This window comes from Astatotilapia calliptera, chromosome 16 (genome assembly GCF_900246225.1).
Source record: "Astatotilapia calliptera chromosome 16, fAstCal1.2, whole genome shotgun sequence".
In the NCBI taxonomy this organism is placed as follows: domain Eukaryota; kingdom Metazoa; phylum Chordata; class Actinopteri; order Cichliformes; family Cichlidae; genus Astatotilapia; species Astatotilapia calliptera.
Window position 1 is genome coordinate 6823603 of NC_039317.1, and position 22242 is coordinate 6845844.

The 22242-nt window shown below is 39.5% G+C and overlaps 1 protein-coding gene across 5 annotated transcripts in view; it reads right to left on the minus strand.

The window, feature by feature from the left end:
* Nucleotides 1-22242, minus strand: part of gdap2 (ganglioside induced differentiation associated protein 2) — a 25746-nt gene continuing 3504 nt past the window's right edge. For 4 of the 5 annotated variants that reach the window (XM_026144608.1, XM_026144607.1, XM_026144609.1 and 1 more), the window contains 12 exons: nucleotides 20567-20706; nucleotides 19662-19815; nucleotides 17960-18048; nucleotides 17298-17374; nucleotides 16995-17154; nucleotides 15381-15531; nucleotides 14836-14912; nucleotides 13903-13979; nucleotides 13416-13555; nucleotides 9329-9383; nucleotides 8243-8386; nucleotides 1-2381 (listed from right to left, as the gene is read on the minus strand). In XM_026144608.1, the coding sequence (XP_026000393.1) occupies nucleotides 2340-2381; nucleotides 8243-8386; nucleotides 9329-9383; nucleotides 13416-13555; nucleotides 13903-13979; nucleotides 14836-14912; nucleotides 15381-15531; nucleotides 16995-17154; nucleotides 17298-17374; nucleotides 17960-18048; nucleotides 19662-19815; nucleotides 20567-20706 (1306 nt within the window). In that variant the 3' untranslated portion in view covers nucleotides 1-2339. Of the gene's footprint in view, nucleotides 2382-8242; nucleotides 8387-9328; nucleotides 9384-9964; nucleotides 10119-13415; nucleotides 13556-13902; nucleotides 13980-14835; nucleotides 14913-15380; nucleotides 15532-16994; nucleotides 17155-17297; nucleotides 17375-17959; nucleotides 18049-19661; nucleotides 19816-20566; nucleotides 20707-22242 lie in introns of those variants that run through there. The other variant, XM_026144611.1, reaches the window with a different exon arrangement.

Consider the following 22242-nt stretch of genomic DNA (forward strand, 5'->3'; position numbering starts at 1 on the left):
AACGTTTCTACAGCACCAAAATCAATCTTTATTCTTCATCAGGTATTAAATACTTTCCACAATACAACCAGCTCTTTTCTAAAAGGATAGTCTAAGCCCGTTATTATCAAGAAAAAAAACTTCTTGTGATCAAAGTGTTTAAAAAAAAAAAAAAAAGAACAGGAAATTTAAACATGAATGACATCATTTCCTGTAAAGCTCAGAGGATGTCAAACAGCAGGCCCTCCACATATCACTTTAAAATGATAAAAAACTCCCCCAAACAGGACACATCTACACACAGATATTTTGGCTCATTGATGCACATTCTGATATAATCACAGTTCTAACAGCAAGTCTGTGCTGACCGATTCAGCTGAAGGTAAAACAGTGACAGCACATTTCATTTTGTCAAAGGAGGGAACACTAACCTCATTTCACTGGATGGAACTCAAAGCACTGAGGAAAACAACAAAAGACATTAAATAGCTCAATCTGACTGCGCATGCTTTCCTCACAAGGGCATTTATTATTGATTTTAGAAGGAGCCCTACAAACACAGTAAACAGAAGCTCCTGGAGTAAGTGACACGAGATATATACCCCCCACCAGTGTGCACATCACATTATCTGAAACCTCAAAAGTTAGAAGCTGAACTCTGTGTGCTAGTGTTAAATAACATCCCCGCTTTCATTTCAAGGTTAAAGAGTTTCCATGCAGCCAACACAGTTCAAATGCAATCATGCAGAGTTCCTGATGTTTGGCCTGGATGAACGCAGAACTACACACAGGTGAACCCCCCCCGATTTATGGTGATAGTGTCAGTGTTGGGCTACCACACATGCGGGGGTCCTGCTACATCATGACTGATCGAAGGTTCAGACAATCAGAAATGCTTTCAGAGTTTACTTCACTCCATTTGACCTGGACACCCACACATGTGGCAGTCCAAGATAAATCAAACTACAGACGACAACGTAAAGTGAAGCGAGCTGTGCAAACAAAGGAGTTAGTGACTGAGTAACAGAGCGATTTGACACAAAAGCACAAAAAAATAGTTAATCACTTTCCTTCACGGCGCTTGTGAGAATGAGGACTCCTCATGACTTGACTTGTGTAATTTAGGTTCACTTGTACATCATGTTTCCACTGTTGTGGGTTACAGAGGCACTGCCTTATTAGAACTGTATCACTGTTTAGTGGCCAATTTCTTTTAATGATTCCAGTTACTGCTTCAAGAAACAGTTACAAATGTTCCATCTCCAGAAACAGGAAAATTAACGTGTTTTATAGTATTTAAGTTAGAACTGTCAAAGATCGGAAGCAGTTAATGTTAGGCATATGTTGTTAAATGTGTGAGGTTAAATATGCGTTTCAGTGACACGGTGCTAACAAGTTTGGTAGAGGCACACATGCCCTGCTTCCTTTCAGGCCCACCATAAAGCTACTGGAAAACAAACAGGGCTTTTTACATTGTTAATGCTAAGCAGAAGTACTTCAGCACTGCCTCTAGTAACAGATCTACATATCTGGGAAATGGTGACGATAAGAGGCATCTCCCTGTAATATTTGTGAATTTAACTTAATGTATGATGCTACAGCTGAAGTGACTCTGACACCTTAAGCTGAGCCTTTCTGCTTCCTCTTTCAGTCTCTGTGCCAAGCTAAGCTAACTTCACATGTTCACACAATATGAAGATGACCTTGTGATGTAAATTGAATGTTAGCCAGCTGACGTGTGCTTTTAATCAAAGAAAATCTCCCCGGCATTAATGTTTGTCTGGAATTTTCCGGTTTGGACTGCTGGCGCTCACGGTCTCATATTACGCTGAAACAGGTGGAGAAAAACTTCCGGCTGAGCAAAACCCAATGTTTGTCTTTACTGCAGACTTTCTGCTGCTCCGTGTGGTGTAGAAATCCAAACAGGCACTCCCCGTATCACTCCAGCATTTGAAAAGCCATCTTCTGAGACATGGGCGAGGATGTCTGATACGACCACATCACAGGGAAGCCTTTGAGTTAAGTGCCAGCTATGATGTGATACTTCATATTTTGGGCAGTATGACAAAACTGCTGAGTAAGTCTCTCAGTATAAGGCATAATCCAGGAGCCATGCCAGATCCAAAAATAGTCTGTGGTGAGTAACAATGATTGCTCACCAGACCGCGCCGTGCTATATGTGCACTGCGACTCTTAATTTGGTCTTTTTTGGCAGGAACAGAACAAAAGAAGAGTTTCCTCAACTGAGGTTCAAAGCCTTAAAGAGGAGGTTGGAGGTCAGACCACACAGAAAACTTCATGTCCAGAAAAGACATCCACCACTTCGCCACTTGGGACAGAAAGATTCGATTGGACTCGTGTCACAGACCGGAAGCCTCTGAATGATGGTAGGGTCCGTTCACCTGTTATAGATGAGAATAAAACAAACACCTGGGTTAGCACAGATCGCTTGAGCCAAAGCTGGTAACAATAAAGTGATTATTGCCAACACAAAGAGAATTTGACTTATACTACGGTGGCCCTGAGACGTCAAATGCACTGCAACAAAGAAATAAACAAAGCCTTACAAAACACAACAGAAGTGTTTTGGGGAGACAATAATGTGATGGAGCAGCTGCAGAAAGGACATGCTAACAGGAAGTAAATTATTCATGAATCACAACCCACCCTCGCTTTCATTCAGGTCTATTGTGCTGTTTTCTTGATATAGCAAAGTGTCAGGAAGCTGTATTCCTCGTACCAGGAGGGGCAGGCTGTCCTGTTAGCTGCTGTACGTGTTTTAATAATGCAGAAAAAAATTTGTGGGCAGTAATCTGACTACACCTGTCAGAGCCTTTCACAACTTCAAAGTGTTCTACTGTCAGAAGAGACGGCAGCAGTGTTGGGTGTGGCATGACTGCTTTGTTCTGCTGGTAGAATAATTACACTGATAAGCTAAAGATTATGTCAACACGCTAACATTAAGAAAGATTCAAGTTTTAGTTAAGCAAAAGATCTTCTTACTGAATATACAAGCACAAAAACATGAGTGTGAATCAAGGTGTGAGTGTGCAGCCGAGTTAAGTAAAGGATACTGGTTTTTCAGAATGTGTCTGCTTTGAAATTTTATATTCGGGCTCCATGTATGACAGTGAAATAGCTGATTGGCTACTGTTTTTAAGTTTTCTATTTTTTTACATTTATGTGTTATTATTAAATGCTGAGCTTGTAAACTTTTCACAAAAACTTTAATTAGAAACATCACATAAAAAGGACAGCACGGTTATTGAACGTTAATGATGATTTAAAAAAATAATACATTTATTCAGAGTCTAGAATGTCAGACCAAGATGTTGTGTCTACGTGGGGTGTTGTAACAGGGAGAAACATCTGTTTCATCAATTGACCAGAATATTACGCCATGTAGACGTGTTGGTTCATCCCTCGGCTACATGTCGACAGCATATTGAGAAAGAAAATTAAAAGTGGTTTTGAGGCACATTTTGATCCACTTAAAAAAAACAAAAAAACAAAAAAACAAAAAAAAACATGCAGCTTTAGATTTAGGTAGCTCAAGTCCAAGCTCAGAGTAGAGGTCAGCAGATATTCATGTGCAAAAGAAGGTTTTCACAGGACCATGTAGTTCTGTGAAAAACCTTTACTGCTTCCATATGAATTTAGAGGGTAAGCAGCAGCCAGATGGTGCTAATCAGACGCTTGTGATGAGTTGATTTGCAGTAACTGTGAGCACTTTATAAATGAAGACATTCTGGCAGTTTGCTGTTCCGGTGCGTTCAGTTGTGCATCTCAGGAATGAACATCGCAGCATTCGGTCTAAAGTCAAACTGTGCAATGCTCAGAGAAATAACAAAGAGAGCTGCATCTCAGACTCTATAATGTAAAAGTTGGTGATGACGGTACAGTTAGAAAAAGACTAAAAACTACTATAGCTTGTTTGGGGAGATGCTGGGCGACAGCCTCTTCTCTGTAAAAAGACCACGGCTGCACAGCTTAGATTTGCAAAGCTGCATGTAAACAGAGCAAAACACCTGTAGAACAGATGAGACTCAAGTGGAGATGTTTGGCCATAATGGACAGCGAAACATTTGACGAAAACCAAAACCTCTCATACCAACTGTCAAGGATGGTTGTAGACAGGTATCGATTTGGATGATGATTCGGCCCTCAGGACCTGAGCACCTTACAGTCACTGAGTGGATGATGGACTCCTCTGTATATAGAAATATGATAGAGGCCATCTGTCTGACAGCTACAGCGTGGCTGAAAATGGATCATACAACAGGACAATGATCCCAAGCATATAAAACGAGCACATATCCACATTTGAGCCATTTTTACCAAAGTAGCTGTCTAAGAACTAACAGCACCTCATGACAACAAGAGCCAGAAAACAAATAAAGGCATAAAAAGGCCAAAAATTAATGAAGTTAGATTATGTTTACTCAGAAGGATTTTAGCTGTAGACCAGTGGGGGAAAGACCCCCACCCCACAAATTTCCACACAGATTGTCAAAAAAAGTAATAAAAAATTTTTGAGAGAAAAAAAAACAACTCCTTTTGGATGTGAAAATACGCCATTTAAACTTGTAATCAAACAAGTTCTGTGCAAGAAGAATATTTACATAATTACATTTACACAACAGCTCATCTATTGTAGGCAGTGTGCCTTGAAAAGGCTTATTAGAGCATTAAAAAGAAATAATAGATTCCACTTTGTCAAACTCTGACAAGCAAAGCTAAAATAAATGTGGCCAAATGTGAGAAATGTGAAAACAGCCAACAGTACTAAAGACAAGTCGATCCGAGGCCATTTTGAGAGCCAATGGTGAAATGCCAGCAGGTGTTGTGAAATGAAATAAGTCTACCAACAAAGAATGAGGCAAGTTTCACTTTTTTGTTTTCTAATAAAGGAAAATGGACGGCTGGTGAGTGGTTACATGAGCGATACCATCTCAATTTCCCTTTTGAGAAAATCTACAATTATCTAAGCTCAGTGGTAACTGTAGCCAACTTTCTTTCACACGTCATATCATCCTTACCATTCTGGTGTAGGCTCTGGAACACGGCGCACTTTAACCCCCATTAGAAGCTTCAAACCTGCAATACGGGGTTTATTTGACTGCTACGAAAAAAAACTGTGGCATCATCTTATGAGTTTAAGGACACAACCTCTGTAGTTAGTAACAGCGCAAATAGAGTTTTAGTGAAAGCCCTGGTTCCTACTTTTAGGTATAAACGAATGCCAATTCTGTTCTGAGTCTGCTGTGAGAGTTAACGACTGATCAAACTGGCCGAGGATTCCAAAGAGATTCCGTTTAAGAATTTACCTCCTGGTTAGGTTCAATTTCAGCAAACAAACAGAGCAATTACTTCCTGGACTCCATCAGCACTGTAATTAAGCTCAGCAGGACAAGTGTTTCTGGGTAGGTGTCAATATAAACAATGTTGCCCAGGTTGTTGGCTGTGCTGAAAGTGGAAAATACATTGTTGTTCCAAAAAATTGATTCTGTGTCTTGATGCATCAGGACACTGTTGGAGTTACATTCCCTGCAAAATGCTGAATCTGAAACGATGATACTTTATTGTACAGGTAACCTCATGTACAAGTGCATTTTCTCATCTACCAGTAATTATTACAGCTCCGTGACCTCGTGTCTTTATTCATAACTACCCCGAGTAACAAAATATGAAAACAAGCTTGTTACTGCTGCAATCCAACATCAATAAGTGGATATCCACAGTGGTTTACAAACATATCAGCTATTCAAAAAAAACAAAGAAAAAGTGAATTATTCCAAAGAAACGGAGGATGCAAGAACGTTTTTTTAAGTTCGAACTGCATCAAACTAACAAACTAGACGTTGTTTTTGATTCTAACTATGCTTCCTCAGGGTTTGACATTTCCTCAGTACTCAAAATAGGGGCAACGCTGACGTTCTACTCTGACAGTCTGTTTTAGCTGATGCCACTAAAGAACATCCAAATGTTTACGTCGTTTCATGGCAACTCAGTGAATGCCAAAAGGAAACACGCTTAAACATGTGCCATCAATCTGTCATGTTTCCCCATATTTTAGCTCCGAGTATAAACAGACACCCACAGTTAATAATAAAAATATTATTAATAACACTTTTTATTTATTACAAGGTAAACAAATAAAAAAAACAACTATAAAAGCTAATCAAGGTAAACATCGACAAGACCAAGTCAAAATGAAGGGTATGCAGTTCTGAATAGATGGGTTTTAAAACGCGATTTGAAAGTAGAGAGAGAGATTGTAGTCCCGAAGCAGGATCTGAAATTGACACGTAGGTGAACTGGAAGCCAGTGGAGTTAATAACAGGTGATATACGTTCATTAGATCCAATTCTGGATACAATACAAGCAGCTGGATTTTGAGCTAACTGCAGTTTATGAAGAGATTTATGAGGTAGACCACAGAGAACTGCAGTAATCTAAACGAGATGTGACAAGAGCACTGTATGGCGGTGCTGTTTGGAGTAAGTGAAGGATGAAGGCGGGTAACGTTACCAAGATGAAAACAAGAAGAGCGACTGATATTATTTACTGATATTACACTCTTAACCTGAGGGGAAGGTGTGATGGCAGAGTTATCAGTGGATAATCAAAAACTCCTCACCTGCTTTTCTTCAAACATGCCAGTAAAAAAAATACATCAGCTAACTTTTCTTAAAACGATAAAAATCTTGATTAATCAAAGTTATTGATAATTATTTTGTCCATTTAGTAATCACAAAGCATGCTGGGCATTTTAATTGAGGTTATAGTCAACGGTTTAACAGGTGAAATTAAACCTGGAGATGAAAATAAAAGACAAAGAACAACAGAAATCATTTCCACCATCTCTGGTTTACATCAGGAAGAGGAGAATAGAAAAGGGAAAGTCTAGAGATTTTTCTCGTCTGTTGATCCCTCAAATACAACTGATGAAAAAAGAACGTGAATAGAAACACACAAAGGTTTGTGTGATTTCAGGTTTATTCGAGACATCAACAGGAACATAGCCTACCTAAATATTTCTACTAAAACACCATCAGCCAGAGAGCTGACGTGAGGCTAAACAGGGTTACGGTCCGTCCTTCGGCATCTGAAAATGCAAAACCGATGCTTACAGGGAGGTGGAGACACACAAACTCTAATTTATCAAAGGAAGTCAGTTACTGGCTCCAAACATCAGCGCTCCAAATGTAGTGACATATTTTCCAAGTTAAGATATATTAACTGGGATAATCTGCTGCAACTTCCAGATGTTTCTGACACATCAAATTATTTTGGCAGGTCGCTTGTAACTTTAAACCACATGCTTCAGCACCTGACCTATATTTTAGTCATCTAGAGAAAGTGGGACCAACTTTCTGGTGTCTACATTAGAATTTCTAGCCACTACTTCAAATGAACCCTAACTCTTACAGAGGAAGGCGGAGGGGTTACCACAGCTGCACCCAACTGACATACTTTGCCTGTCACAGTAAAGTCAGAAAGCTAAAAAAAAAGAAAAACTGGCCCAAATTAGATGTTTTACAAAGTACTTTAGTAATGGTCAGACTATAACCACATATGGCTAAACTATAAAATGTTAAAAAGTTTTTAAAGTGGCAAAAGCTGAACCACTTTCCAGTATTAAAACACTCTGTTCTAATATCACATTAGGTAGGCAGGTAGTAAAAATAAGAATAATTAGGGAAAATAATAACTGAATGTCACTTCTGAACCTCTGCAAATCGTTGAGCTCCTACCGCTGAGTGAATCAGCCTACAACATTATCTGATGTGCTTTCATTTCCTGTCTATTTAATGGTTGACCTTCCGTGCAGTTAGCCACAACAAGGTAGCAGGATGAAAAAACAAAACAAAAAACCTTCAGCATTACTCAGTGGCTGATTTACACCATTCATTTCTACTAGGTTAATGTAGCTCTATCCATCTGCAATAACATACTGTGTGGCAAAGGCAGAACACCTGCTGCTTTATACTTCAGATGCATTGCTGCTGGTGAAGGAGAGCTAATTAGATGAGCAATAATTGGATGGACGTCAGCTTGATTATGTTAAAATAAATAGTTCCAACCTGTGTGGGGTTTTTGGAACAAACGTTTGGGCTAGTTTTGAGAGCTTTATCAAATCCTTTACGTATTTTAGCAGTTACCTTTCCAAAATGATTCAAATCACTTTGAAAGATATCCGTGGATCATGTGCAAACAACATAGGACTGAGTTATGGATCTCTCTGTTATTGTGTTCTTACTCGTGCATCGTACTCCAAGACAAATGGAGGGATATCGAGCTGCTCAGGCTTGATGCAGGTGAAGAGCTGTTGCAGATTGTCGAGGTAGCGGACCTTTTCCTTCATGCCAGATACACTGAAAGTGGTGAAGAACCATGTTGAAACCTTGATTGAGACAAGTGAAGAAAGAGAATGGATGTGTGTAAAGAACCGTTCATCAGTTTTTAAAAACATTCAAGCTTGATTTTACATTGCCAGGACACCAGTCATGCAATAATCAAAGAATAACTGAACACAACAAAAACAGAAAACTGAGCAAGACTGAACTTTAATGAATAAAGAAAAAGTTATCAAGAAACCAGATAAACCAGAAGTTACCTAAAGAGGAAAATATTTTCTGGATCAGTGTGGTAGGAATGTAAGGACTTAGATTAATAAGAAAAGCAAAACGCTCCTGGTTGTCTGCCTTTTACAGATGTGTGGTTCTGAGGCAGTGACCTCGAGCTTGCACTTTAGTGGTTTGCAGCTGGGATGAAAACTAGCACAAATCTCCAAATCTGAGGCCATGTTTTTTTTGACGGCAAAACGGTGGAGTCCCAACTTTGTGTCAGGATGAGTTGCTGATCCAAGTGGAGGAGTTTAAGCATCTCATGGTGTTGTTTGTGAATGAGGGGTGAGGGGAGCAGGAGACTGACAGGCAGACTGGTGCGTATGTGTCGGTGTGCTGTAGTGAAGAAAGAGCTGAGCATGAAAGCAACGCTATCAATCTACAGGTCAGTCTAGATTCTTACTATCACCTGTGGTCACGAGCTCCGGCTAGTGAACAAAAGAATGAGGCAAGCAGTGGAAATAAGTTTCCACTGAAGGGTGTAAGGCACAGCATTTTAATCTTAAATGTATAAATATGGCTTTTTAATGTCTTGTGCTCACTCGTTTTCTTACAAAAAAAGGATAAAAACTTGATCAAAATCATCTGAAATACAATAAACAACACAGACAAGGTTTGTTTTCATACATTTATACATTATCAACTGAAATATAAATGTTTTACACAGGCCTGTATATTAAATAAGCTTTGCAGAAACTGTAAATAAAACCATCCCTTACCTTCGAGCGGAATGTTGGATGTACAAAGTAGAAAGCCATCAAATTTTTTTTATACCTGCAAGAAATAAAGCAGAACATTAGTGGAATAATACTTCTCAGCAACCCTATGACTCATTATTCTGGAAATCAAACATAAAATTAAAAAAACCTGTATTATGAAATGAAAATGATTGATGTTCTGAAAGAGGAGACACAATGTTTCTGTGGCCGTTTCCAAAGCCACACATTTACTGTCCCACAAAAACACCACTTTACAATCAGCTCCATCCTGTACATTAGCATGGACACATTTACCACATGGAAGTGCCAAATGTTTTTCCAATGCTTGGTTATTTATTTGATTGAACAGACAGGTAATTAGACAATTACCGGTAATCGACAGTGTCAGCTACAGCAGCTGTCATACTACAATGCTGCTTTACGCTGCTTTGATCAGACAACTTTAGCCATAAAACTGTGCCAAACTGTCTACAGAAGGAAGCTAATTTTAGACACTTGTCTCCATCTACTCGTATCTGAAGCTCAGTCAAAGCAGCCAAAACCACAGATGGCTCACCAGTCTGTCAGTCTCACGCAACCAACTCTCCCTGATGGAAGAGGGGCCCGAGAGGCATCTACATTTGGGAGGAACTCAATTTCAATCACCATTATTTAACTACAGACCATGCTCCAATGAAGCAACAGAGCCACATCACTGGCAAAAACATGACATGTAAACTTGAGGTTACCAACCCGGTATAAGCCTGTTATGTCTGCCATTCCTAAGTTGCTGGAGTCAACTCCCGCATCTCTGTTTTCAAGACAGAAGCAAACAAACAGACTGTGAGACTAACAAACAAATCAGGGGTATATCCCAGAGTAAGAGAGCGCCAACTAAAACTGTGGGTCAGTTACTAGTTACATGTGTTTAGAGCCAAATTCTTCGTATTTCTGATATTCACTAATTCAGATGATATTTTAAATTAATGTGCTGCATCTGGAAGTTCTTCTTGATATTGTAGGAATCAACCATCACACACAGATGTTGAGTCTTCAGGGTGAGGTTCAGATTCAGATTTATCCAGAGAGAACACGTTTGTCCACACAGTCCATGCACTTTAACTTTACACTCAACATTTCCACTTTACTCTTAAAATAAAAACACATAAATTAAATAATAATAGTAAGCTCTTTCCCTTTAACCCCGGCCCCTTTGGATGCTGCCAAAAAGTTCTTGCATTCTGGAAAACTCTGGAAATAGTGCCGACCTGAACTTCCATCCATACTAAATTTGCTTGTGTTAAGAAAAACCAAAACATTTGTCCATCAGAGGAACACACAGGAACTTTTAGTTATCCAAATAATTCAAACGTACAAAACCGTGACTTGTGGCCTTCTGCACTGGTCCAGAGCCGGACCCGAGGATATTTAAAAATAATCACTCTCGAGTCCATCGGTCTCCTGCTAAATGCAGACAACATATACGCTTCCAAAACTGTGGATATGTTCAATCTGGCGAGAGTCTGTTGGTTAGGTAATTTGAAGCTAACATGCATCTGCAGTCAATCAATAGCCAAATAGCCAGACCAGGGTTCAATATCACGATGCCAAACCAAAAAACCCCAAAACAAAGCAACTGCTTGAGAAATGTTGCAGAGAAAGAAAAATACTCCTAAATGAAAACAGCTAGAACAGAAACTGTAACTGTTTAGAAGTAAAGTGATCCCTGAACGTGATGTGCGTGTGTTCCTCGCCCTGCAGAAGAATGAGGACACAAAGTTCCCTGAAAAAAGGCTTTGATTGTCTCTGTGACTGACAGGCAGCACAGTTCTTGTGCTTTAAACACAGAGCTCTGCCAGACCCACGCCCCTGCTAAATGACAAACTTGTTAGCAGTCATCATTTTCTACTGCAGCCAAAGTACAATATCCAAGTCAGAAAGTGTACAAGCAAACAGATAACCTCAGCGTTTTTTGTTTCACATTAAATGAGCCTTTAGTAGAGGGCAGACTGTTGTCTGGGTTTCGTTAGGTCCAGCTAAAAGTTTGCAGAGGTGGTGGAGCCTAAACATCCCTAACATTTTAAGGCTGCACTGATGAATCAGCAGAACACAAACGTTCGCCCTCGTCACTTATGACTGAATGGGGGTTTCCTGTTCCGATGAAAGGGGAAGCTGAATGAAGGCGTCTTCATTCGCATTTAAAGACTCTGTGAAAGCAAGGTTTGCTTTTTTTTAAATTCCCTTTTCCTGCCTCACTGAAATATATCACGTAACCTGCATCTGACACCCTTAGGGTAAATTTATCACACAACATAAAGGATAAACATCAGGAATGTGCTACAGTTTCAGTTTTCTTTATGAAGGTTAAGAAAGGTGTTGTGAAACCGACAGAATAGACAGTAAGAAAGCAATGAAACCTGAGAAAGACAAGCGTGGAAAGGTACGTCTTGACTGCATGGAGTTTCCCACTGACACAGGAAGCAAGTTTGGTTTCTAGTAACCAAAACTAAAAAGAGATGACAACTATAAACGCTTCTCCTACCCACCGAGTACCTGAGTTTCTCTAGGTTTTTCCTTTGGTGGCTTCCAGTTAACAAAATTTCAACCCCTTCTTTTTTTCCAGTTACGTTTAGATATTGTGTGGGTTTCATGTGTGTGTTGATGTTTATGGACACTAGAAATTTGTTTAATCTAGTTTCAAGTGCTAGTTTTAAATCAGTAGTAGTAGGATGATTAAGACGTACACTTAAACCTAACTCTAATAATATCTACTGTATGACCACTCATGTCTGTCTTTATTAATTTTGGACACATAACATTCCAAAACTCTATCCGCAGATAGAGGAGTCAGATAGAGTGACTCCTCTATCTGCGTGGATAGAGGAGTCACTTCAGAACAGTGAAGCTGTAGGTCTACTCTGATCTCTGAATAGAAGTCTAGATCTTTCTGGTTTCCATTTGGAAGATGTGGCTACGATTAAGCACGACGAAAATATTCATAAATGGTGAACTTTTCAGGAGATCTCAAAGAGATCAAACAGCATCTGCCTCCATGTGTATCGAGTTCCAATGTGATGGTACACAATGGACACGTCATTGCTCAACAGAATGACCGATTCAGGTCCAAATCCATTCTGCAACCTCAGTTATCACAAAGTCATGTCTGACAACAACTTTTCAGAGCGCTGTCTTTGAAAGGTTTATCCGGTCTCAGTTTAGAACTCGTTTGAACTCTTTGAGGCCAAGTCAGAGCCAAGTTGCTTGGCCTCAAGTCACCGCGAGACTTCGCGCCAACGCCAACAATGAAACAAATGTGTTTCACAGCTTGTTTGGCTTTTCCAATCATCTAAACACTGTAACCTTGGTGGTATTGTACTGTGGCACGACCAATGTTTCTCAACTTTAATGCAGCTGCAGAGGCTAAGAGCAAGAGCCAACGAACACCAAATAGGTCAAATGAAAGTCAACTCTAAATGTTTGTATGACCTAATATACAAAATGTTAAACACCTTGATTTAGTTCGAAAAGTGGACCCTTTGTCATGTTGATACAAAATGACCGTTAGATTGATTTAAAATCCAGTAAGCACTATGCTGCATGGAAGAAAATATGAAAGCGGCTACTATAATGACTCAATCATAGTATCGTCATGGCCTTTGAGAGAGAAAAGGAGTGAATGAGAGGGGAATTCCCAAAGACCGTCTTTTTTACACAACCTCTCTCTGTCTGATTCTTTTTTAAGTTTTGGTTAGTTAAGACTGGAGAAGTAGTTGGCCAACAATGTCAGCCAAATCTAATTCTACTTTAAACATATATTGTAAACCCAGATGACAACAGTTCTGGATGGAAAGCTGAAGCAGACTGTTCTTACTCAGTGACTCAATGCCAGAGGAATAAGACAAAAACTGGAACTAAGTTAATGCCTTATCTATTCAATGTTCTCTTCCACTTCATATCTGATTTAATGTTGGTTTTCCAATATACTTGACATGTTTTAATTTAAAAGATGGAAGGCAAATACTTAAAAAAATTGCAGTCATGCCTTCAGCTCAAGGTTTAGATTAGCCACAGGCTCAGTGTAATCAGGTGAGTAAAATGTCAGACTGACTTGACGTCAACGATGTCGTAGAGTTTCTTCAGGAAGTCGGTGTCCAGATGGTTATGCTCTCCGGTCAGCGTGTGAAAGTAAACCATAACATACTCCTTCACTGTGATGTGGTCCATTACATGGATGAAGTACAACAGCGCCTACAGCACACGGGCAGAGGAAACAAAGACACAGGATTACTGTGAGTATTTATTTACTTACAGTTCTGTTAAAAACCAGATCACCCACATCTGATACATTTTCTTTTATAGTTGCAGCTTTTCCTATTTAAAAACAGATATATTGCATTTTGCAACAGGTACTGAGGAGTAAAATCAAACGTGCAGTGAACAAGGTTAAAAGCAGATCAATGTGACCTGTGCTTGCTCACACGTATTGCATTATTACGAGTACACAAAAAAATAAATCTGCACCATCTGTTACGGTGAGGTCCGACATGACTAAGATCACTAAAAGTGCTTCACTTTGACATACTGGCACACGTTACCTTTTCAAGGTCAATGAGGGTCACGGGGATGTTTCGTCCAACCACGACCATCACCGTCCTGCCACATATATCCACGCCTGGACAAATACACAGTAAAGTGTAAAGACACTCAGACCCTGCAATTTTGTATTCATTTAAATATAGTATCACAGTATTGAAACAGAGCTGCAGATGTAGTAAGTGAGAAGTGTGGAGATACAGTCTGTGTTTGGCCCTCTGCCTACAGATGAGGCCAACACTGAGTAATAGTTTTCCAGCAGTTCAGCCTCTGTGTCTGTGACTATGATCTGGACTTTTCGCTTGTAATCTGCAGTGATTTGGAAAGCTGACTTTTGGATAAAACACTCCAACTGTAATGTGCATTAGTGGCTGTATGACAGCCTTTGTTTCTTACTTGAATGCATACAGACCTTCTACTTGTGTAGCATCACTACAAAATGTAAAATGTTTCTTTTGCATATTTCCCTAAGACAGTCAACAACATAAAGAACATTTTTTTTGGAAAGACTTTTCTTGTGATACAAGTAAAATACATTAAATATATAGTTTTAAATTAAATATTCTTTCATTTAAAACTATATATTTAATGTTAAAGCTTAAATGTACCCACCTCAAAACACGGCCTGAAAGTTCAAATAGGTTCAACCTTTGCCTCACTTGACATCGGCTGAGCTAATTGGTGCTCAACCTCGTCCTGGACTGTGTGCAACAACACTGCCTCCTACTGGTGATGACAGTCAATTGTGCCTTAGAGAGGATGAATTGCCTTCGCTCTTCATGCAGAGGCGAAACAGAAACTCTCAGGCGAGCACCCTTACAATACACATGTCTGAAAATTGTCTTTTGGTTCCTGGTTTTGTTTCAGATCTACATTCAGACGTTGAAAGACTCCTTCAAAGATCTAATATGCACGTCCCATGCTCAAACACCTACCAGTCTGGTACAACGCTTTCAGCGCGGCGATGTCTGACAGGTCCTCTGCTCTCGCTCGACACAGCCAGCGACCGTAGCTGCAGGATTAAAACAGAAAGAGTATCTTAAATATATGGAACAATTAGCGGTTACACACATGCTATAACTACTGCCTCTGTAAATTACTGCCAAAACATCTACTAAAAACCTATAAAAAAAACCCCCAAAAAAACTAAAAAGAACTTTAAGTGTGATCATGAAAGCAGCCAAAACGTAGCCGTTCAGAAATGTTTCAGTAAAATTTTAAGTGACAAACACTTACAGTGCAAACTGAAACAGCATTAGATAGAAATACTTCATAAATAGAGTAATTCAAATTGTACTTATTTACAGTTTAGTAACTGAAGAAAATACTGCACTTGATTTTGCACGTGAAAACTTTAATACAGGCAACGTCAATGTTAATACAAGTGGAAAACACTTGAAGTATTATGTTATTACATTTATTTAAAGAAAAACATTTGAAAGCATCATCGAGTTATCTCACAGTTTGCTTGGACTCTTACTTTCTCTGGTGTTGCTTCTGCATGGCTGCCTCAGACATCTGTCCCTGTAAAATCAGTTTCCGCTGTTTGTCTACGTCGCCCTCCATCCGGGCGAAGGCGTGAGTCCCAACCTGACCCAGATCCAACTCCAGGCTGTCCTCTTCACATTCATCTAGACAAGCCAACAGATAAGACATCGTAATGAAATGCTGAACTTGTATCCGATACTACTTACAAAAAATAATTAATCCAGTTAACTCTGGCTTTTTTAAACGATCGTTTCCCCTCAAAACACTATCTGTGTACAAGTTTTAGCAAATTATAAATGCAGCAACATTCTCATGGGTTTGCTTGTTTGTCCGTATTTATTTTATTACACAGATTCCAATTCATCTGCAAGGATGCCGTTACACGTGTGTGAAAGCGCTGCTATGAAGTCATAAACTCAGCTGACAGATTCCAGGCTCGGGTTCAAGTCTGTTTCATTCCTTGTTTCTCCAAGACCACATGCACTGCTGCATGCATGTCTGTGCATTTTATCAACATCCAAACGGACATGTGCATCTGTCAGTGTGTATACATCAGCCTGTTGTTATTGGGTTTCACTCTCAGGCAGCCTGCTTGCTTTGGATCAACACCCCAAAGCCACATGTCGATGCTTTGAAGCATCAGGCCAGCAGGCACCACACTTGAGGTCAATGGAGGCAAGAGGCTCAAAATGGAAACCACAAACACTCACTAACACATGGGCTGGTGTTACTTTCACAGGCCTCTTCACCAAAACCTAACATTTAGGGTGCAAGCAAAGGCTTAGCTGAGGTAAACTAAAGAGGTCATACAAAATCCAGTTTATGTGGAGGGTTTAAAAACTCAAAATTTCTGTTTGTCCTTTGTGTTTTTATTATTTTGCTATTTCTACAGAACTGTTGGGCCTCGATTACTTTCAATAAAGACTACTTGGTCTGCATTTAGCTAGAGGACAAATACAAATGTTGGGAGACTAGAAAAGCTTTGATGTGCTTCAAAACAGTTTCCCTATTTAGAATTCTGAAAGTTTCTCGAATCTTCCTTTGTTTGATAGTCGTGTGCTGATCACATCAAACTCTTTCTTTTAGGAGAACACTTTTGTTCAAGGGCTTTGAGACAATCATTGTGACGAGGCATTATGTTGGTTAAAATCTGTCTGCGATACTTCTCATGTCCTGTCAGTGCTTTACTACAAATAAAACAATCATGTCCTGACACTTCAGGAGCCTGAAGGCAGATGCAGTCTGACTGACTCACAAAAACAACCTGAGCTCTAAGTTAATCATTATCCAGTGTCATCTTCACACTGTATTTAATGATTGAGCTCAGATGTTTTATGGTTCCGTTGGTGAGTGAGTGACAAACAACATGAATGGCTGACAGCCTAAAAAGCCAAACGGCTGACTGCTCGGTCAGACTATTTCAACTTGACAATTAAGTCTTTCAAGTGAAAAGAAAAGCTTTTATTCTACAAATTCAAACTACAGGGAAGAAATGTTTTGTTTCTTTTCGACTGAAATGAAAGTGAAGCATGTTGTGTGTCCCTTTCCGATTTCAGGAAATTGTTCATCACATTACTGAGAAAAAAAAAAAAGAAGAAGGCTGCACCTTCAATGCTTCCTGGTTTCTCTGTGATGCGGATCCGTCTTTCTGGAACCACTGGTTCACCCTCAGAATTGCCGATGTCAGCTGGGATGAGAGGTAGGCAAGCCTTTTCTTCTCCCTCAGAGCGTGGGTAGTACAGAGGGAGTAACTTCTTGAACACAGACTGAAAGAGCACAAATATGAATATATATCTATTAGTGATTAATATGCACATGGCTAACTTAATACAGCTGGTTTTAAATAAGAGGAACATGCAGGTTCAGTGTTTCCTGTTGGTCTAAACTAAAGACAAGAAGTCACACAAACCTCCTCTGTGTCTGAAACCGCAAACACCACCGTTTCTATGCTGTTTCCATGATTCTCCAAGAACCGCCGCACTGTCCCTACAAACACATTTGTTTTGGTTTATTACAAGATAACACAGACAAATAACAGCAAATCTGTAGTTTACAGAGAACTGCAATTTTTCTAAGACTAAGAAGAGGATGAAACCAACTGAGATGCGTCCTTTTCTGTGGTGTGGACCTGTAGTCGTGTATTTAAGTGAACAAACCTGAGCAAACATTTTGCAAACAAGCAGAATATTTGCCACATATGGTTCTCTTTGGGTGTTCACTGAACTAATACACTCAACTATGCCCCGTGTATATCCAGTCTTACATTCAGTTTAGGTTTTGTGGTTATTTTACAGCCAGTAGTAGCTTTAACTCCAGAGGTGAGTAAGACTTCTGTTTGAGTGGATCTGAGTGATTTCAGGGTGGCAATCTAACCTCTTAGATTAAATTCCACTGTTTTGAATTTGGGCCGATTACAAGCTTGGGGAGTTCAATTTTCCAAAGGGGTCACATGAGAAATCGGGATTTTGGTGGAGGGCTGCACCAATAAACTTACAAAGAGAGATAAAAAAATAAGAAAATATGACTAAAGTGTCACTCCAATAAAAACCTGTGTGTGTCTGTGTGTCTTACTCAAAGCAATGTGTGTTGCATCCTCCGGAGGATAACCTCTTTTGATTGTGGTCACCACACAGAAGCCAACTGATGCCATTGACTGCTCTCTGTGGTGAAAAATGAAGAAATACAGTCTCACATACTGCACATCACATCTACAGTACACACTGACTATACAATGTCAAATGTGACATACATCATTCCCAATATGTCTACATGTTGTCAATACAAACAATGGTTCAATATAGCACCTTCAGATCCCTCTATTGACCTTGAAGAAAGGTCAGAGGTCAAATGTGACATGATATTTTAAACCTTCATATGGCACTTTCTATATGCTGACAATACACACCAACTTGTAACAATCGTAGTTTTGAAGTTCTCAGGCTTTTCATCAGTTTTTGACTAATAAGTCATTGAGTTGACCTTGAAGATCTTGGTGGAGACAAATTTAAGACAAATTTGAAGGGATTATTATGGACCCCACTCTACACACCTACAAAGTTTTCAGAGTTCATCCAGAACTTACTGAGCTGTTGTGTTTATAAACAGAATGACACTACCAAAAACATAACATCCTTGATGGAGGTAAAAATGTAATTCCATGTAAAGAAAATGCTGGCAGCCGTCAGTGCTTCCCCTCAGTTTTCTAGTAGACAAACCTATTATATCAATTCGAAAGTCCTAGGTGACCTACGCGAGTTATCGCATTTGCAAGATTTTCAGAAAACTTGTCCTCTGACCTTGAGTTTGAGATTCAAATTTCCCCAAGATTCTTAGTACATACATGTATGGTATTCATTTAAAACTCCTGCCATGTTCTGGATTTATCGCATTCACAAACTCAGGTGTCCATGCTGCCTGCCCACCTGAGGGAGGCGTGACAACAATCTCTGACCAGCCTTTTTACAGCTGAGGGGTAAAAACAAAACACTAAATACCTCCAGTACTACGTCTGTGAAGGTTCTCAGTCATCCAGGTCATTGTAGTCAAAGGAGCTTGCAAAGAAAAGCGTCTGGACTTCTTTAAGTTACTTGAAGACGTTTCACCTCTCATCCGAGAAGCTTCTTCAGTTCTAAGGTCAAATGGTGGAGAGTCCCAGATATAAACCTAGTGGGAGTTTCCCCCCACAGAGGGACAAAAGGACCCCCTGATGATCCTCTAATCGCCTGAGCCAAGGTGTGAAACTGGGTGTGGGTCCCAATCAGCCAGTTTCACACTTTGCAAGCTCCTTTGACCTCCAGTACTACTATTTAAATTTTGCCAGTCTGACTTTTTCCTTTCTTTTTTATGTCTTAGTGGGTTCAGCCTTCTCCCTTAAATCATCATCACTGCTCTCTCCACTTCATCATATACTGCAAACATCTATATCACCAAGTAGATCAGGACAGAAACGGCACAATCTGGTCTGTGAAATATTGATTAGGAAATTGTGGATTTTAATCTGAAACACTGTTTTTTGGGGGGGGTTGTTTTTAATTTATCCAATGAGTTCATATTTTACAGATGGATTTAATGTTTTTCCATCAACTTTTAAAACAGATCCAACTTTTCTAAAATCAGTGTTTCTGTAATCTGAAAAGCTGGAAAGCTCAGTCACTTTCATTCAGTGACTGTTTGCTGGTGCTTTCTGACAGAGAATGAAACAGATTAAATTTGTGAAAGTCCGATTACTGCCAAGTTTAGCACGTGGGCTGAATTATAAGTTGCTGATTCTTACGCAGCCAGCTGCATGATGTTTCTGTAGCAGCTGTATAGTGAACTCTCTGCTGCCGTCCTGTATTTGGCTTTGTACTTTGGCCCCACGGTGTGGATGATGAACCGCGCTGCTAGGTTGAAGCCCTTGGTCAGCTTTGCCTCCCCGGTGCGACATCCTGGACACAAACACACAAAAAGATTATTATATTTATTATTACATGTTAAAAATAAACTCTCATGACTGTTGATCCAGCAAATACACATGTGAATCAGAGAGCTGACAACTGAGTTCATGAAAGGGAAAACTGTTTTCTTTTGACAATTAAATTTGCTGATTAAATTTTCTGGTATGCTAACCACACAGAGGTTTTTATTTTGAGCACCAGCTTCTTCAAATACTGCATCTTAAAGCATCAATATATATATATAATAATGTAGATATTTTTAGGTGACGTTTTTTGATGAAAAGACACTTCCAGTGTGTCGGGGTAAAAACCAGTAACTAGACCTTTTTTTGTACTTGGGACGTCTGAAAAGCCAATCTCAAAAACACTGTCACACATCCACAGTGATGCAGATGATTGAATAACAAACCCAGACATCTTTGCAGGGTTCAAGAACATCTGTATTTGTTCCTTGAAATTGGAGCTCAAAGTTCAAAGCATATTACTGGAAGCAATTCTGCAGAAAGTAGTTCCAGTGAAAACTGGGCTCCTGCCAGAACAGAAGCCAGAACATACTTATTTGTGTGTTATCAGTACTTTCAGCAGCTGTAGAGACTTGATAAAAGTTACTCTGTATTAAAGTGCCAGCGGTAGTGCCAGCGTGATATCAGGTGACTGGTTATATTTAACACTCCCAGTGATATCTCTGAGAAGACCAAAGTGAAATCAAGCTCATTTCAGCAGTTTAACCTTCCATGTCTACCTTTGAGTTTAAGCAGCTCGTCTCGGAGCTCGGGTCCTGCCAGCTGATGGATGCTGTCAGACGTGGGGTTCTTGTCGTTTAGCGACTCGTTGCTGGTGTTCACGACGGCGGTGCAATTCAGCAGAGCAATGTCACCAACACTGTGGGGAAAGAAAAACAATCTATTAAAACTATACAGAGTAAATACGAATGATATGGCGTATAAAAAAAATGTTGTGATGTCATTTTGCCAAAGGTGTTGTAAAGGTTTTTTTTGCCATAAAACAATGTTTTGTATGAGTTTGTTATTCTGTATTTTCTAGGTGTGGAAATGTTTTGGACAAGGACGCAATTTTTGAATAGTTTGATGCTCTATGCAGCTACAGCAGATTTACAATGAAACAATAAAGATGCAATCTAAATGCAAACTTTGAGCTTCAATTCATGCGGCTGAAGAAAACTCAGTCAAAGTGTTTAATGTGCCCACATTCACTGAAGGGTTTCTTTTATGAATATCGGATAAAAGCACCGAACAGTATGTATGTCCTACACATACACATTAACTGGAGCAGGTATACTGGACTATAGCATGCATTATATTTTTAATCTCATCTCTCTCTAACAATATTTTGTATGGACAATCATGTTTGAGTCATCATACGTTTCCAACATCACCCCTTTTGGGAACACCGTTGTAGCTACATGGTTAAACAGAAGGCTAGTCTATCGTTGTTTTTGGTCTGAATTAGTATAAGTGAAACAAAGATATCCTGGGTATGTTGAAAGTGTTTCACGCTACAGGCTCCAGAGGTGCCAACATCAAAGGATCAGAAAGAGGAAATCTGCTATTTGGTAATGTCTGTGGGTTTGAAACTTTTTACAAAGAACAAAAAGAAAAAACTAATTCACTGGGTTTTTGAAAAAGTATTATTTGGGTAACTCATCCATTTGAGTACTGTGAGAATGATGTTTTTGCACAGTCACTTGGAAATAGAAGCTAAAAATCTGCACTTTATTGTTGCATTTTAAAAACTATTGTGTTGACACAGAGAGTTAAAATTATGAAAACTGTGCCACTGTCCGAACATTTCAACACCCAATTGAACTTCTACTGATGTTCATTATCCAAGTTGCTTTTTGTGACTTTTATTGACAGTCATCACCAGGCCCCAGTCACAGCACAGTGGTAACCAAAGACTTTTTCTTTACCTCTAACAGTAACAGTGACCGACGGATCAAACATACTGCAAACATTTAGACCTTGAAGACATTTGGCGAAACTTTAATGCTTATTTTAATACCTGAAGTCAACTCTTTGTTCAGAAGCCCTTCAGGTTGTGTTAGGAAAAAACAATGAGGAAATGCATGTGTTGACAGTGTTTGATCACAAGACATATTCAGCAACCAGGACCACGGAGGAAGAGTTGTGTATTTTTTTTGTTCAGCTCATTCCTCCTAGCTCAATTACAGATGAGTCACCAAATCAAGTCAAGCAGGATGCCTGCAAACAACAGTGAAACAGATCTCGTGCAAATCCCCTGTTCCTGTTTTGTCAAATGCTAGCTTCTGTATTAAGTCGTAGAGCAGATATATCCCAAACTAATGAAACGTCCTCTCCCCATTTATGAACAAAGTCATTTAACAACATATAGTACCAGGTGTGCGCTATCAGAGTATCCACGAAAAGCACAAGTTCA